Consider the following 18,159-nt stretch of genomic DNA (forward strand, 5'->3'; position numbering starts at 1 on the left):
AGGAGAGGAGTGGAGAGGAGAGGAGAGGAGAGGAGTGGAGAGGAGAGGAGAGGAGAGGAGTGGAGAGGAGAGGAGAGGAGAGGAGAGGAGAGGAGAGGGGAAGAGAGGAGAGGAGAGGAGAGGAGAGGAGTGGAGAGGAGAGGAGAGGAGAGGAGAGGAGAGGGGAAGAGAGGAGAGGAGAGGAGAGGAGAGGGGAAGAGAGGAGAGGAGAGGAGAGGAGAGGAGAGGAGAGGAGAGGAGAGGAGAGGAGAGGAGAGGGGAAGAGAGGTTTGGGTTGATTCAATCTCTCCTTCTCCCACCACACCTTTTTGCATTTGGACTACAACTTGCAACCAAAAAAACTACAAATTCCAAATTTCCTGGCTTGAAGTCACGCAAGGTCCCAAAGCAGTGGAGCTGACTGACAGTCAGTTAGGTAGCACCGGAGAAATAGGTCATAGTGCTAAAAATACTTATCTATGTCTCTCTCTTTCTCTCAGTCTCTCTCTATCCTGTCTTCTCAAAAAAAATAAAAAATAAAAAAAAGACAAAGTAAAAGATAGAAAGTCTAAATAAAGGGATGATGAAAGCAATAACTCGAAAAAAGAAATACCCTTAAAAACATCAGACCCCAGGCTTACTCCCATACGAGTGAAGAAAAAACTGAGAGCAGGAAAGGGAATGAGAGTGTGCAACTGTGTGTGTGTGTGTGTGTGTGTGTGTGTGTGTGTGTGTCTCCATCCGCCCGGGTGATACCGCACAAATGAGCGAGTGAGGGAATGAAAGGGAGAGATTGAAAGAGGAAGAAAGATCTAGAAATGGATGCTCAGGCTGTGGTTTCAACCATCACGTGGGGCTGTTTGCACACAGAGCCGGTTATTACATGGAACTCATTTAGCTCGGCTCAGTCAGGCAAGGCAGAAATAATATTATATAGGCCCTGCCAAAACCGCTGCCAGTGCCACAGCTCACTATTATCTACATCTCCCCCTCTAACCAGCACAAAGAAGTAATATCGCTGACGTATTCGCCACATCAACAACAAATTCGGACACCAGAGCCTTTAAAATGATCGTCGTACAGTCAAGTTCCTGCTGTTAATTTCATTTAATTGCATTTTGTTCATAAAATATTTTTAAGGATTTTATCATCTACTTCATAAGCAGGAAACATCAGAATTGAATGCAACCATTTGGACGCATGTCTTCTTTGTAACCGACATAACACTCTGTGATGTCCCCGATGGAAAGGTAGTATAATGTGGTATGAACAGTGTGATCTGTAAACACTCTTCTGCCAGTAGATAGTCCAAATCTACAGTAAATCCCTCTGAAGGAACTCTTAGCAATAAGCTATCCGACAAGATTTAAAGGGATCTGACAAAATGCATAGAGAATTTCCTTCAGTACTTTTTGCTGAATATTAAAGTGGTGACATGCCTTGATTCACAATGTAAAGAGCCACAGTGGAGGATGGAGGGTGGAGGGTGGGGGGTTGGGGGGGTTGAGGGGAAGCGTCTTGGAGGGCTCAGATGGTTTGAGGCCGAAAAGAAGGAAAATGGAAAAGAGAGAGCGAGAGCGAGACAGAGAGGAAATGGCTGAACAAAAGGGAGATGGCGAAAAAAAAAAAAAGAGTGATGGATGGAGAAAGTGATGAAGAAGGAGGCAGGCAACGTGGAGGACGGGGTAGCAGGGGTGATAGGAGGACAGGGAGGAAATAAGAGGGAGGGAGATGGAAGCAGAGGAGAAGGAGAGAGAGAGATTAAACGAGTCTCTAATCCAGCAGAGAGATAGACGGAGAGAGCGCTGGTAGGGAAATGCCCAGTAGATTGGAGCTCCTCCACTGATTTGCCTTCGCACACAAATGAACCCTCCACTGTACTTCCACACACACACACACACACACACATCAACTGTCTATCACACTGCATCTGCATGTCCCACTCACACTTGGCTGGGCGATGGGCAACAATTGTAAATGCTTCCCACAGAATTTACATCCGCTGAATTAATTATAATTTATTGCTGAGATTCAACAAAGTTTAAGGACATTGAGGGACACAACAGGCTTTGTCTCCAGCGCACAGCCGGCCAGCCCATTAGGGCCGACACCGAACCAAGATTTTGCTAGTTGTTTGGCCCATTTTACTGGATAGGCCTCTAATTTGTAAGCCTCTAATAGCAAGTTTGTTTGTAGACATGCTAATTACCAGGGCTTGTTTAAAAGCCAATCGCAGTGTGGTAACTGGAACGCAGTTAAACCCATACTGCGTAACGATGGCATTTATGCAGTTGGTGAGATGTTAAAGGCAGCCTTGATTGCTGTGGCCTTGTGTAATAAATACATTCAGCTGTATTCCTGCACATAGAGTCGGATGCTGTAGTGAAACAGTGTGCCAGCATCCCTGCAGGTCTGAATCTGGCTGACGACTTTGCTGCTTTGTTCTGTGTCTTTCCCTCTTTTGTCCAACTTTAAGCACTTAAAGTCAATGTAAGACCACCATTGAAAATTGGGCACTAGTTCATTAATTACTGGCCCTGAGCCTCTTTTTTAACCATTTAGTTTCTACTCTTTTTGCTCTTCCTCTATCCCATTCTCCTCCTGCTGCCACAACCTCGTCTCCCTCTCTGTCCTGGTACCACATCCATACATATATATTCCATGCAAATCTATCAATTTAATCCCCTTGACATGGTGTCAGTCAGGGCCTCTGGGAGCAATCTGTCCACACTTTGGCTCTGCTTGGATTAGCATCCCATAGAGGAGAGGAGGAAGACCGAGAGAGGGGAGGAGAGGAGAGGAAGCTCTGAGCTCAAAGGTCCCACATTACAGCCTCCATCCAGTCCACCTGTCCGTTCCTGTCCCATCATCACATAACATCACCGGATACCAGTTTAACAGGACGTAATTAAAAGTGTTAATCTTACATCTTTATGCCACTGTCACTATCACTGAGGTGTGTGAGTAAAATGCATTTGGCCAAAACACTAAAATAGCGTCACAGTCAATCAGGGCAGCACACAGTTTCCTAATCAGTACCATTCCAGTTCCCTCTCTCCTGTGAAGTGCTCCTCAAAACAGGCACGTACAGGGCAGTCGTTCATGGAATTGCACGAAATGTCGCCTGTGTCTGCATCTCAGAGAGGCTGACAGACAGACAGACAGACAGACTGGCAGGCAGGCAGGCAGGCAGGCAGCAGTCTATATCACATATCCCTGCTCAGGTGAAACCTGTGCAGCATCCGATGTGCGTCCTCCTTTAGCACACAGGTCTATGACTTTTCTTTGTTTCAAACTGCCTGAGCTGGACCTTTGTGTGCTCAAACACTCCTCGGTTGTATGTTTATATTGGAGCTATTGTGGGGGGGGGGGGGCGAAGGTAGGGTGGTGGTGGTGGTGGGGGCTAGATCTCTGTAAGTACCCGCTGACAGACGCACATCAGCCACCTTTTTGGCCGGGAGCCCAGGCGGGCAGCAGGCGTCTGCATTCCGCTGAAACCAGTCTCTCCGAAAAACAAAAAAAGACCCCCCAAAAAACCTGCACAAAGGCGATCATTAGCCTACAGGAGAAACTTAACGGGGAATCCACCCGTTTAAAGACCCATTAGTGGGAATAAATGTCCGTTAATGTGCACGTTGAGTGTAAAACGCCAGATTGCAATTTAGATTTTATTGTAGGCTTTATTATAGGCGCCGGAGATTAAAGCAAGTCTCGGAGTTGAAGCCGTGCACTAGCGTATTTACCTCAGCCTGTGTATTTCCGAGGGGTCCGGCAGTAAAGGTAACGCTGCAGCCTAAAAGCCGAGCAGTGAGCCTCATTCTGCCTCTGCCTACCTGTTTACCCTCTCTGTCCAAAAATGTGCGCACAGGTACTGTAAAGCCATCTAAGCTCCTTGCTACTCCAGCCTGGCTTTGACCGTGATCTTGGCTGGCTACACTGGCAAGGGACATACCGGGTCACCCAAATCTACCTCCAGCATTCCTCCATATCCCTGCACACACGCTGCTGTTGGCTCAGAGGAAATGATTATATGAATTGCATCGGAGCGCACAATAATCCCCCCTTGCCAAAAAAAAAAAAAAAACCAAAACAGAGACCCCCTCGTCAGCTTCAAATATAACTTTTCTTTAGGGCTGATTCGCATCCGCTGACATTATCTCCATCTCTGCTGTATGCACTGCATGTATAGACGTGTTGGTAATCATGCTGAGAAATATCTGGGAATTTAAGGCTCTTAAATTGCACTGACAGCATGCACAAACACAAAAGGCGCAAACGCTCAGAAAAATGTGTTGTACTTACGATTTGAGGGGGTTCTGTACCGCTGTGGCCATTTTGATATAGTATGATAGAATGCAACACTGCAGAGCCCGGTATTGTACATGTAATGTAGCAGCTATTTCAATTTCATTCATTCTCTGGGGCTGCGGCTGGAGCGAGCAGCCAATGGGAGGCGGGAGCGCTCTGTGACAGCTTTGAGGAAGTGTAGTTTTTTACGCATGTCAACATGAGACGTGCCGAGGAGGAGCGCACTACAAGTACCGGCGCGGATAGCGGTTTAAGTGGACCACAGTCCCGCCTCGGACTTGTAAGGGCAAAGCCGTCCCCCAGTTCCGAATTTATTTTTATTTTTTTTAAATGTCTACAGTTATGTCAAGGTTGGGTTGCAGGACGGTCTGTCAGTCTGAGGATGCCGGTTTTCTCTTATGCACTGTTGCCTCAGTCTGGGTGGTGATGATGGGCTTGAATCCGCACTGGCTGGTCCCCAAAAATTGCATCACATCACATTAGTGGCACCTTGATGGACACATTTCATACCGAAGGCTGATGATGAATGAATTTCTAAGAGAAAATAATTTATGACACATTTGTCTTTGCATATATGAGCAGGGGCAGCACGTGGATGTGGGTGTACATTTTGTGAGGTATAAGCCAGGTATCATCATACCTGTGTGTGTTATCATGGGGGACAACTAGTAGAAGAACAAAAGAGAGAGTTTCTTAATTCCCCTTAAACATGCAGTCTACATACAAAGGTGATCAACTCTATTCTACTAAAGAAAAGTTGGATAATATATTAAATTATAGGCTATTAAACCTCAGTAACAAGTTTATACTAGCGTAACTATCTGAGGGCAAATTAAGAGACGTTGTGTCTACATACCCTTGCATTAGTGGTGGCATGTTGATAGACCCATGGTTAATCTTATATTATCTATGCTAGGTAGCCCTGCACTGAACAGCTTTAATTATTCATTAATCAGGGGCGATGGGTTTGGGAGTAGGCCTATAATTGATTCTTTCAGACATTTGTCTCTCATGGTTGAGCCCGGAGAATGGCTGGGACCCTCCCCAATCTCCTCACCCCTCCATCTTTTATTCCTTCCTTCCTTAATTCCTTCTTTAATTCCTTTCCAGCTGCTTTCTCTCCCTGCTTGCACACTTTCTTGCCTGTATCTTGTATCATTAATTTATATATACAGACCAATGTGTCATAAGTCCATAGCTTATTTCAACTATTAGTGTTTATTTGAGGTGTCCCCAACATACATTTAATCCTTTATGCATGTGGGAAGGAAGGAAGGAAGGAAGGAAGGAAGGAAGGGAGGAAGGGAGGAAGGTCAGATGGCGCTCAGCCAGGACTGTTAGAGCAGCAATGCTGGAATTTCTTTCTCCATGTCATGTTAGCAGCAGTGGCGCCGCTCTGAAGCCATTCAGTGACATGTGATATTTATAGATCTGTGCTAACAAATATTTAATGAACATTAGCAAGCAGCTCCAACGTGGCAGCACTGCTCCTATAAAACACGCTCTGCCAGATAAATGGAAACTTTGTTCTCTATGTGCTGCTGTGATTATGGATTAGTTGCTGTTTTATAATACCCATGTTTTTCAGCTTTACTTAGTGGAGCAAATATGTGGACTTTATGTTTGATTTGCATAATTGATCTAAACTTTAAAAACTACTACACAACACGCACAGAGTTCACAGGTCATCATTCATCTTATTTTATGCTTTCTTATTCCCTGATTTGGGAAGTTTGTTGAAAGGCAGGCCCTATGTTATTCTGCATTTTGACCACAGGGTGGTGCTGATGTACCAGACAAGACGCTGACCAAACGTGCACGTCATGCGTCTTACGTCACTGCCTGCGTAACTCCCCAGACTCGGCTCCTCCCGCAGCGTCAGCCGTACACGCGCTGTTGTTGTGATTGACAGAGAAACAGGAGTCATGTTGAAGTTTCGTTTTGCTTTTCGCCGTCACAGATATGTCCTAAGTAAATAAACAACGATGTCCGACATACTGATGAAAGAAATGGAGAGCGTACCGATCAGTCCGATGAAGGCGGAGGAGCGTCCGGACGGCGTCCCGAGCTTCCTGCTGGTGGACGAACAAGAAAACCTGCAGGTAAAGTTAAGCTAACGTCAACTGAGCTATCGGCTGCTAACCCTTAGCTGCTAGGCTAAGACAAGACACATTCTGATGAAGGCCATTAACCATCTGTTGTCACTCATGCGGACAGCTGCGGTGTTTGATACGTGAGCCCGATTAGCTGAGAAAACACCGAGCTACAGTCAGCTGTTAAACTCAGCAAAGTGTGGCAGATTTCTCCCCACGGTGTGTCAACGTAACAACACCTAGCTGTTCCCCGTGACATCCATCATGTTTAGCTTACAGATATGTTTCCGCTAACAAGGGCCCGTGATGCCTCAACGAGAAGAAAAAAGGCTTAAACTACAACAGAGAGAGAGAGAGAGGCAGAGCAGCAAATGGGTTTCTCATTGGGGAAAATCCCTGGTGAGTCATACAGCACAGCTGACCCGCAGGGAGGCACCCTCTCTGCCTGATGTTGTTACAGAAGTGCAGCGTGCAGAAGATAATGGTTATTTTAATGTGATAGTCTGGGATGTATGCACAACTAATTTTGTCCTCAGTGTTTGTCCCAAGAGAGCTGAAGGCTCAGCAGCATGTTGTCTGTGAATACAACCTTCACTTAAAAGATGTAAACTGAATGTAAATAGTCTCACAGGTAATAGACCGTATGTTTATTTTGTTGTGTGTTAAGGCTCCTTGTCATCCATGTATGAATAAATAAAATATAATTAAGGTTTCCCTTTGATTCAATGACGTCAGCAATGGGAGCCCGTGATATCATGTTGATACAGCCCAGCAATCCATCCTCTGTCCCTAAACGCCTCTGCGCTCTGTGTCCCCCCTCCTCCGTCTCCAGGTCCGCGATGAGTCTGAGTTTGTGGACAGACTCGGCTGCGGGGACGTGGCGGGAGTCAAGGTCCTCTCCATCTTTGGCAACACCGGTGATGGCAAGTCCCACACCCTCAACCACATCCTGTTCGGTGGCGAGAGTGTGTTCTACACCTCCAAGTCCCCCAGCTCCTGTACGGTGGGAGTGTGGGCCGCGTACGACCCCACCCTCAGCCTGGTCGCCTTGGATACTGAGGGCCTGTTGGGGGCCGCAGCAAATCAGAACCAGAGAATGCGGCTGCTGCTAAAGGTACTGGTTTTGTTGGAATTAACTCCCAGCTGGATGTGTTTACACAAGATGGTAAAATACGAATACCAGTTAGTCTTCACATCACACAAGGTACAGCTCACTACAATGCAGTGTCTGTAATACGGCTGAGAAAAGGTGTGCTGATACATTTTGGCCATGGCTAGTGGGTTTTGTACCCAGACAATTTGATAGGTACATATACACATACGTCTATATTTCATTTCTCCAGGTTATAGACTCTACTGCTGTTTTAACTCTCTATATATATCTACTCCCTTCTGTTCCAGGTATTGGCAGTGTCTGATATAGTAGTCTATCGTACACGGGCAGAGCGCCTCCACAACGACATGTTCCTGTTCCTGAGCAGCGCCTCGGGGGCCTACCTGAAGCACTTCACCCCTGAGCTCAGGGCCCTCTCCAGCCGCTGTGGTCTGGACGTGCCCCTCTCCTCTCTTGGGCCTGCAGTCGTCGTCTTTCAGGAGACAACGCACACCCAGTTGCTCGGCCATGGTAGGGGAGGGCAGTAAATTAAATGGCGTGCATATACTGTGTGAGACCACCAAAAATTCACCTCAGTTTACAAGCATAACCTCTTGTTCTGTGGTTCCTGCTGTCCAACCACAATGTCTTTGCTTTCCCTTTCCCTTGCAGATTCTAAGGTGGGCGGCCATGCCGACACGCTGCTCCAGAAGCGGTTTCACGACCTGGGCTTGGGGACGGAGGCCTTCAGCTCGGTGCAGTATGTCGGCACCCAGACCATCACGCCTCCCACTGACTACAACAGGCTGCTGGAGGCCGTCAGGCAGCAAGTGAAGAACACTCACACTCGCTCCCCCCGCCAGCCGGGGATAGTGTTCCACGCTCTGGAGGTAAGTGGTGGACGATTACCGTCTGTGTTAAAGAGACACCAAGTAGAATTTTTGAGAAATTGTTTTGCTCTTTGTTCGATGTCAGTCTCGTGGTCCACGTTTCCTCTCTCCCAGCCTTCCTTTTTATGTTTCCTTAGGCCCTAAGTGAGCGTTTCTGTGGAGAACTGTCAGACGACAAGATGACCCTGTACTCCTTCTTCCCAGACGAGTACTTCACCTGCTCCGCTGTCTGCCTCAGCTGCAAGTAAGTCTTTTGTAAACATTGTCTCTTTCAGCTTTTCTCCATCTCGGAGATTGAATTGGGCCTGAAACTTTTACCAAAATCATGACACGTACATGTACTTTCTAAAGATACAAAAATGTAATATTCTTTGGAATGAAAATAATCCCAAGATTATGTCGAGCTTTATTATAGAAAACTAAGAATGTCGAGGATGGCTGTATCACACCTCTACTTTTGTTGCTGGGCTGCAGATCTTTGAGTTCTCCTATGCTGGATGCTTTACGAGACGACTACTACTACTACTACTACTACTACTACTACTACTACTACTGTCCATTACTCTGTTTCTCAAAGGATAGTTTCATTCATTCAGGCTTCAAGACACCGAGACAGGTCAGACTTAAAAGCATTATCCACTGTGGCGTCAGTGGCATTGATTATGCAACTATGGATACAGTTTCCATAGTTTAACAGCATTTCTTCCAGTATTCCCAAATAGACCCACAGTATTACTTAAAGCAGAGTATTGTTATTTGTCTTAAATCGTGTACAGTGGGGATCTTTAATTTCTAAACGTTCGTCTCTTTTTACTTGAACCACTCGAGTTGGGGAACATCCCTCTTCTTCAGAATCTCCATACAGCAGTTAAAGGTTTTTATTGCCAGATGGAAACACAAACATAAATCTTTTTCTTGTTTCTGGCTGAATCACAGAATTGTTCTCTTAAAAAAAGAAATCTGTTGTTGTTCTTGTGGATGTTAACTGTCTCCCCAGTGGGACACACTTGATGTCTTTTCCATATTTTTGGAAAGGAGAGACGTGAGTCCCCTACTCTTTGTGTTTCTGGGCGAAATGACAACGCTGGTTCTGAAAGGATTCAGTCCCGGATTAATGGACTGTACTCTTACAAAACCTGCCCCCATCACTGACTCTGGCGTCTGCCATGTTCTGTCTCGTCTCCAGCATTCGCTGCAAAAATGGAATGAACCATCTGAAAGACAGGGTCCCCCACATGGCAGATGGGCTGTGCCAGTACGCACACCAGTACAACAACAAGGTCCTTATCTGTAAGGTAAGACTGGCTCAAAATGTGTACTGGTTTTGTACAGGTTGTTTCGGGCTGTGTCTCGACCTGTTGTCTTTTTCCTAATTCTTTACACGCTTTCTTACAAAAAAAGAACACAATTTTTAATATATTTTCTGTGTTTTATGTCTCATGTCTCCAGAGGTGCTACGAAGGAGGCAGAGAGGTGATTGTCGTGCCCAAGACGTCAGCTTCCAGTGACAACCCATGGTTTGGACTGGCCAAGTATGCCTGGTCAGGGTACGTAAATACATGCGCACACACACACACACACATCTTTTCATTGCCTTTCATCCAATCATTTCATGTCGTCTCCCCGCCTCCCTCTCAGCTATGTGTTGGAGTGTGCTAGCTGTGGTGTAATCTACCGCAGCAGACAGTACTGGATGGGAAACCAGGACCCTGAGAGCGGCGTGGTGCGATCTGAGGTCAAGCATGTCTGGGAGGGGGTATGTACTCCACCCTTCTTCTCTTCCTCCAGTTTATTCAGCGCAAAAGTACTGAATACTGCAATGATCGTTTAGGCATCTGACGGACGATGATGTGACATCAGTAAAGCCATTATATGCTGAACATTACATTCTAACAAAGTTTGCAACATGCATAACATTTTCCATTCAGACAACATTAAAATGACAACATCTTGCATGAAGTTTGGTGTGCAGTTAGAGACTGAGTTACAGTAACATTTTGAGCCGTTCATCACTTCTTCAGTAGGGATTCATTGATCTGTATCGTAGTGATTCACTGACCGACCGGTAATTTTCTCCATCTGTCTCTCATCCCTCTCTCCCTCACTTTACTCATCCACTATAAAACCCTGTGCACCCCTCCGTTCTCCTCTCAGTCGGACACCTTTCTGACCACCCACCAGAACGCCGCCCAGAGGGTGCTGGATGGGATGAACTTTGTGATCCAGTCTGTGTCGGAGTACAGCACCGGCCCCACCAAAGCTGTCGCCGCCTGGCTCACCGACCAGGTGGCGCCGCCATACTGGAGACCCAACACAGAGATCGCTGTGAGTATGAGGCGCTACAGCTGAGACAAACGCTGCAGAACAATTCAGATAACAAGGATAAAGCTTAACACACAGACGTTTGACATTGTTGAACAAATGACTCACTCAATGCCTGCAGTAATAATAATGTTATCATGTCTCTCCTTCCATCATTGAATCCCCCCCCCCCCAGGCCTGTCATGGCTGTCAGAAAGTGTTCGAGGAGGCGGAGAGGAAGCACCACTGCCGATCATGTGGCGAGGGTTTCTGCCACCCCTGCTCCAGCCACAGGATGCCGGTACCAGAGAGAGGCTGGGGCAGCGGACCCGTCAGGGTGTGTAAGGCCTGCTACCGACAGGGAGGACCAGCTGACACTAACAACCAGGGTGAGACACTTTCAACCAGTGGGTGAACTTCGGCCAGGCAGTGTGTGTTCAAGTACACAAACATCATGTATTGACGTTAGCTGGATCAAACAGAACAGAGTCAGTGAGCCATTCTGTCCTTAAGCATTTAATTTGCTAGCATCTTTTTTTTCCTGCTCATATGTAAATCTTACCTTCACATAGATTTCCAACTTTCTTTAATTCATTTTATTGTAAAATATGTTAAATTAATGTACAGACAGCATTAAAATGTAAGACGTCATATAGTCACATTTCAGAATATTTTAGGGGTGCAGAATCCAGACTGTGCAGTGGGATTTCTTGTATTTAAATGCTGTTTGTGTCTGTGAAAGCTGCTCACATATAAATAATATTGTTTGTGTACACACCTCTTTTCCTTAGTGTGCAAGGTGGAGCCTCGTGGTCTAATAGCTCGCCGGGTGACGGAGGTGGCCCAGTCCACACTGGACATGGTCACCACGGCTGTAGACTACCCTCTCTGTGAGTGCAGCAGCATTTTACCATTACACATTCTGCACGTTACCTCTGGGGCCAAATGGCTTTTGACCAGTCAGATGATTGTTGAACAGGATTCTAATTATCAAGTTTACAGTACAAACGTGGGATTTGGCCTGTTTGGCCAGCTGAAATGGTCTTTTTCAAAATAAAACAAAAGTTTTATTTGTTTGTCTGTTTGATAAACTTAAGTGGAAGTGAACTGCAACATTGTTGGAGGGAGACAAATCCTGCCAACCACACGTGGCTCTGCTTCGTTTTGCTTAGGATCGAACGTGCCGACGACAACCATGTTGTAAAAAACAAACAAAAAAAACCGCTAAATTTTCTACTCGTAACAATAAATAGTTATATAGTAATAATTGTGGCTACTGAGGTGGACGTACTGAACCACTGGGCCACTTTGACTTGAGAAATTTATGTCATAAATAACATCTAATTGTTTATTTGATGACATTTAATGTGGCTGTGTGGAGATTTACACCATAAACATTAATGAAGCTTGGGATGCTGTAAAGAGGTTTACACCAGCCCCAGTGTATATAATACTATTTCACTGAACGTTCTGTTCAGATACACAATCCCTGCCGAAAATCTTGAATTAAATATTTACCGTTCTGTCCACTCCCCTCAGGTTTTGTGAAAGATGTGGCTCGGCCGGACTATTGGGTGCCGGACCAGGACATCACCCAGTGCCACCAGTGCTCCAAGACCTTCACTTCGGCAATGTCCAAGCACCACTGCAGGGCCTGTGGACAGGGTGTGTGCGGCCCCTGCTCCACACACATCAGGCCTGTGCCCTCCCGAGGCTGGGACCACCCAGTCAGAGTGTGTGACAGCTGCCACGCCCGCACAGATAGTCTGTGAGCTTTTTCTTTTTTTAAACCAGGAGAACTCCTCAAAGTGCACTCAGTCTTCCTCAGATGATCCACGTAAAAAACAAAACACTGTGAATCCTGGCACTGCGGCTCCAAGAGAACAAGGGGGATTGATTGCACAGCACGAAATGGCAGAACTGGAATCAGCCTTGGTTTTGAAGCTTAAAATGGTCACCACCTGAGCACCAGGGCCCGGTGTTTTATCAGTGCTGACCTAGCATCAGCTTTCCATCTCATTTGCCTTCCTTGACCCAACTGCTCTGAAACCAACTGGACAAATGAAAAGCTGGACGTGTGATTTTTAACCGACTTGACCTGAAAATGAAGACGCACAGCTCCTCTCAATTCTCTTTGTAACAGCCAAGCTTGTACTCTTACCTGCACTCAAGTGTAGTCTTCCTTGTTCGTGCATTTGTGTTCGCTAAAAATGACAGAAGAAGTAACAGGGGTGCACTGGGAACGGTGGGAGATTTTTTTAAAGAGCATCCAGCCATCTCAACAACTAGCATTGTCTCTGCAAAGCTGTGTGAGGTGAGTTTAGTTTTTATCCTCCTCAAAAACACTTAAAGACTTTTGTAAAAAGCAACGTTGTGTGTGCCTGTATCACTCTGCGCAGAAACAGATGAAGAAACAAGAGCTACAGCAGTGTGTGCCTTCATGGGGATCTTGATTCCCATTTCTACAGCCCCTCACGTTTGTTTTGGGGGATTCCTCCATATGTGCAAGGAGTAATGAGATTACCTGTGCCTAATTACAGAGCAACAGCCTCTGTCATCTAACTCACAGTTGTATCTACAATATGATGAAATGGATAGGAAAATAAAACCTGTAGCACAACACATTATAGACATTCCAATGTATGGAAATAACTGTACTGATGTAGATTTACCTTTCTGAGGTTATTATAAAAAAGTGTGTCTCTTGAGCCACTGATGCTTCAGAAAGCTCTCTTAATATAATGAATACAACTTCACTAGACTGGACTATTGAGTTGTTTTGATATTTGAAAGGCACTCTAATCGCTTGCGATGCAAAGTGGGAAATTACACTTTCTGTCAGAGGGAGTTTCTCTGTGTAACATACTGGATGCATTAATGCCATTCTTCTCTGTCTAGAAATAATCAATTCAATTTTAAAGATTTTTTCCAGTGAAATCTAGCAACTGACAATCTTTTTTTTTTGTTTCCTTTCATAAATCGGCTCGTCCAAATAAAGAAAAACAAAAAAAACGATTTTGTGTCTCTACAAATGTCTCTCCAACCTCTCCCTGGTGGTGAGGCTGAAATCTGCAGACATCCATGTTTCTGGTTTTTCAGCCAGCAGGACGCAGACGGGCTCTTCACAGCTTCATTAACAGAATTTTGATCATTGTTTTTAGCCCGTGTTGGGAAATGTACTTTCTCTGATGTTCTCGAGCAGGAGAGTAAAAGCTTTTGCTCATCTTCTATGTGTCCTAATCAGCAGTACCAACAGTAGATTTTAATGTCAGGGAGTTATTTAGCTAATTCTATGCAGGATTTGGTAGTACTGTACTGTAACGAGTCATTTTTGTTTAATCCTATTTTCCATTAATTAGCATTTCTTCTGAGTTTTGTGGTTGTGGGTGTTTTATATAAAAGCTTCATATTGATGATGAGTTTAACAGCTCTCTTTTCCATTTGCAGTAGCACTAAATATATTCCTTTCATTGTCATGTATTAGGAGATTAAAACGTTTTATCCAAATTCTACTGGCATGATGTGCCTCTTCAGTCAGGGTCAAGCCACACAGATGAGCTGATGTTCATGTAGTGCTTTCCTGAGAACTCAGGGTTTCTTTTTTTGAAATGCAGTTGCTCCCGTCTCGTCTTTATGCATTGATAAACAAAAAGTAATAAAGGATTTGCAGTGGCTCAGACTGCACCAGTGTCTGTGCACACCATTGTTTATCTTTTGCTGTTTTTCTTTGTATTTGACCAATAAGGCAGCTCCTGACAGTGTAGCAGGTGACCGGTACATACGTATGTGTTTCCATATAACTCCACTTCAAGGTTATCTGAAGTTCATGCTCCCTGATGTCCAGCGCTCTAATGGATCGCTGACTCATATCCATGAAGCAGTGCTCATTTCCTTCACAAACCAATTATGCAGGCCTAAATTGACTTTAGCCTCACAGTCAATACGTAGTGTCAGTGTGGAAGAGAGCCAGGGATATCTGTATAAAGACTGTAGACTCTGTTTTTTTTATGAGTAAAGTAACTTTTTAAATGAAGGACATGACATAATAAGCTTGAGGTAAATAAGCTTCAAATGATGCCGTTCTGAAAATGTAACCTTTTATTGGTTGTTAGCTCTGAAGTGATCATTTTTATATACTTCCTCTTCCACTGCAGAGCAGCGTGCTTTAAAGTTACCGCGCTGTAAAACAGATTTAGTGTGAAACTGTAGTTGTAGAGGGAGAACACACACACTGAAGCTCAGTAGGAAGGTTGTTCTGGTGTTGGTGTGGACAGGGAGAGGTTTTGACTGAGTGACTCTGGTGCTGCCACGGATAAATCACATTGGCCCATGCGTCTGCACTGTTATTACTGTGTGTGTGTGTGTGTGTGTGTGTGTGTGTGTGGTCCTCCGAGCCGCTCTGGAAAAATCTCAGTTAGTGAGGACAAAACCACCAGGCCTTTCAGTTTTGTCTACAAGTCTGGGATCTGAGAGGGACAGGTGGAAACAGCACAAGATGTGGTGGTTATGTGCACATTACATTATATTATATTATACACACATTTGGTTCCTGTATTCCTCATTTTGTTTTATTTTCCTGTAGTTATACTTAGTCGTCCCTTTTCCTTTCTTTTTTTACAAATCTTAAAGCCTTCCACGATCATAAAATACATTACAGTATTATGACGCCTTTAACTATATTACATATATTATTTCCCTTTATGCATTAATGATGCAAAATCTAAATTTAAGAAGTGACAGGGTAGGATTCCTAGACAAGGCCAGGAGCTGCTGTGGTTGGATCCAGAGGGAGTTTATTCCACAGGGCCATCAAAACTGAAAGCAGCTTCACCAGATGTCATGTGGGAAACGTTAAGAACATCGAACAAAAACAAAAACAAAGGAAAAGACAGAACAAAATCAGGGAGTTCCAGTTGGATCATAAAAAGGTTTCCATATATAAAGGTGCTAAGTTGATGCCGGTGGTTTATACATATAGATAAAGATAATAGGCCTTTTGACATGTCACAGTAGGAAAAGCTAATGATGGATGAATTCCATTTAGCTGTTTCAGTTTCAGGGTCCTGCCAAAATGGCTGCTGTGAAAAAGGGACTGTTAGTGTAAACATTGCTTACTTTGAGTCCTGTTTAGTGTATAAGATTAGTTTGGATTATATGGCAATGTAGTTGGAATAAATAGTTTTATTAGTTTAGACATGGTAATTGAGATTACAGCAAAAGAGGCCACTTTTAATATCGGTTATTAGTTTAATATATTGAGCCGACAGAGAATCCAAGAGTACTGGTTTGAACATCATCTGGTGGGATTAGTTGTAGTAGCATGTAATGGGTTGTTGGGCCCATGTTGTGATGCCCTGTTTCCACACAGGAGGGCGCTAGATGAACAGAAATATTGAAGCTGCACCATAGTAAATTTTACATGAGACCACCCACTGTTAACTGTCCTGGGTGAGTCCCAGCAGGGGATTTTACTATAAAGCTGTCCTATTTGGAAGTCAGAAATTAGCATTTTCTCTGCCACTAAGTTATTCATGTTGTAAGAGGCTCAAACAAACTGCTCTTCTTAAGCAGAGCTGATTTTACAAAGATGGTGCAGAGGAACGTATAACCGCTGTTGTAATCCACAGGGGCTTAGCACATGAGTCACATGTAAAGCCAGCAGAGGTGATTGAGGCTGTATGTGATTACATACATGTATTGTTTGCAGTGATGATGTCACAAGTCATAATGCATCATCACCATCAGAGAGGAGCTTCGTGCGATTACATAAACAGTTGTATTAATACAGTTCAATCAACTGTAGCATGATAAAAACATAAATAATACAGGATTTACTCACATTATTGACAATCTGCCATCCATGTGATGACAAACAGTGAGTGATTAAGCTTGTGACTAAACACTCAAATGGCCAAATGTTCAAGACTTGTCATCTCCATCTCCTTTAGGCTTATTAGGCTTATAACAGCGCACAGGAAAGCCCCCTCTGTTTCTGTGGCTGAGTGAATAGACGATTTACATCACTGCTTGGAGCATTTGAGCAAAGTGCGAGCAGTATGGCTCTGGTCCTCTCTGGCACCCAGCGCTGATGAGTGACAGCTGCTGGCAGGGGGTGGTAGAAACTGACACTGTGTGTGTGTGTGTGTGTGTGTGTGTGTGTGTGTGTGTGTGTGTGTGTGTGTGTGTGAGAGAGAGTATGTGGACTGGAGTTCTGGGCAAATGGAAGTCTCGCCTATGTTCTCTCCCAGTCCTTAACCACACCAAACCTGTAACCAACCAATCTGTAATCTTCACCTAGAAGAAGATAGTTTCAAGTCTTACACCTAAAGATCTTAATATTTCTGCCCACAACTCCGATGGGATTCACCATTTTGCGATGGGACTACAATGCCACAAGAGACAGCAATGGTGCCAAACCTTTTGGTGCCGAAATGCCAGAGACGTTTATTAGGATTCTGTGTGTGTGTGTGTGTGTGTGTGTGTGTGTGTGTGTGTGTGTGCCTTTGCCTTGGCATTTGAGATTGCTTAAAACCCTGAGGGCCAAAGTCAGTATTTCATGACGTTTACATATTTACACACACACACAAACACTGCATGCAACCCCTTCGTGGAACCCCGTCATGGCCTGTTTGCTCACTACACAAGCATTGAAATGGATCACTGCTTCACATCTTTCGAGCGTATTTCAAGCGTTAACATCTCTGCCCCTGTCACGCTGTTGGAACCAGCTGTGTACTAAACAATAGCCAAGCTGCTGCACTAATCAATAGGAAACACACGCAATTAATCAATGTAATTACTTCCTCCTCACTGTAAGACCTGCAAGGTCACAATGCCGACCATATATCCACCGTAATTAGCAGCAGTTCAAGAAGTCTTAAAATATTTCTGATGTCACTGAAAATACAGGAAATATCAGCAAATATCAGGGTAAAAGTATATATGCAGTGTGTGTGTGTATTTGTGTGTGTGTATTTGTGTGTGTGTGTGTGTGTGTGTGTAGCATGGATGCATTATCCAGTGCTGATCTGACAATCTATGCATGGCCCATTACACCAACACCATTACGGAGTCTACGCTCATACTGCTATCAGACATTGCCATCACACAGACACACACACAGACACACACACACACACACACACACACACACACACACACACACTGTATGGACACGCACGTATTCCATCTCTATTTAATTACATACATATATTTACAGTGATGCAAAGAGTTGAAAGTGGCAACAACCTTCGTTTTCTGAAAGCAGTCGAGACAGAGAGAGAGAGAGAGAGAGAGAGAGAACTAATTGGAACACAGCCCACAGTAATGTTTTCCATGCACACTCTCAAAGATCTCTGCCTGTCTTCTAGTATTAGTTGCAATGAGTCACACCCCACAAAAACCACACACACCCTCTTGTATGATTAGCTTGAAGTGATCTGTTCTGAATGACACACACACACACACACACACACACACGTTTGTCCTGCAGTGA

The 18,159-nt window shown here is 44.6% G+C and overlaps 1 protein-coding gene across 1 annotated transcript; it reads left to right on the top strand.

Annotated features, from left to right (window-relative positions):
- Positions 1 to 6,220: 6,220 nt before the first annotated feature.
- On the top strand, positions 6,221 to 13,776 carry LOC139285905 (zinc finger FYVE domain-containing protein 1). The gene is made up of 12 exons (XM_070906581.1): positions 6,221 to 6,389; positions 7,213 to 7,494; positions 7,782 to 8,004; positions 8,146 to 8,363; positions 8,501 to 8,607; positions 9,550 to 9,658; positions 9,813 to 9,910; positions 10,002 to 10,119; positions 10,518 to 10,688; positions 10,861 to 11,053; positions 11,456 to 11,554; positions 12,204 to 13,776. The coding sequence occupies exons 1-12, from the start codon at positions 6,273 to 6,275 to the stop codon at positions 12,434 to 12,436; spliced, it is 1,968 nt and encodes a 655-aa protein (XP_070762682.1). The 5' UTR covers positions 6,221 to 6,272; the 3' UTR covers positions 12,437 to 13,776.
- Positions 13,777 to 18,159: the final 4,383 nt, after the last annotated feature.

The sequence above is a fragment of the Enoplosus armatus genome, chromosome 5, assembly GCF_043641665.1.
Source record: "Enoplosus armatus isolate fEnoArm2 chromosome 5, fEnoArm2.hap1, whole genome shotgun sequence".
In the NCBI taxonomy this organism is placed as follows: Eukaryota; Metazoa; Chordata; class Actinopteri; order Centrarchiformes; family Enoplosidae; genus Enoplosus; species Enoplosus armatus.

Excerpts from the sequence above, each read along its gene's own strand:
- LOC139285905 (XM_070906581.1), top strand. The coding sequence starts at position 6,273 with ATGTCCGACATACTGATGAAAGAAATGGAGAGCGTACCGATCAGTCCG. Across the intron at positions 9,911-10,001 it reads GCCAAGTATGCCTGGTCAGG|CTATGTGTTGGAGTGTGCTA; the intron begins GTACGTAAATAC and ends CCTCCCTCTCAG. Across the intron at positions 11,555-12,203 it reads GGCTGTAGACTACCCTCTCT|GTTTTGTGAAAGATGTGGCT; the intron begins GTGAGTGCAGCA and ends CACTCCCCTCAG.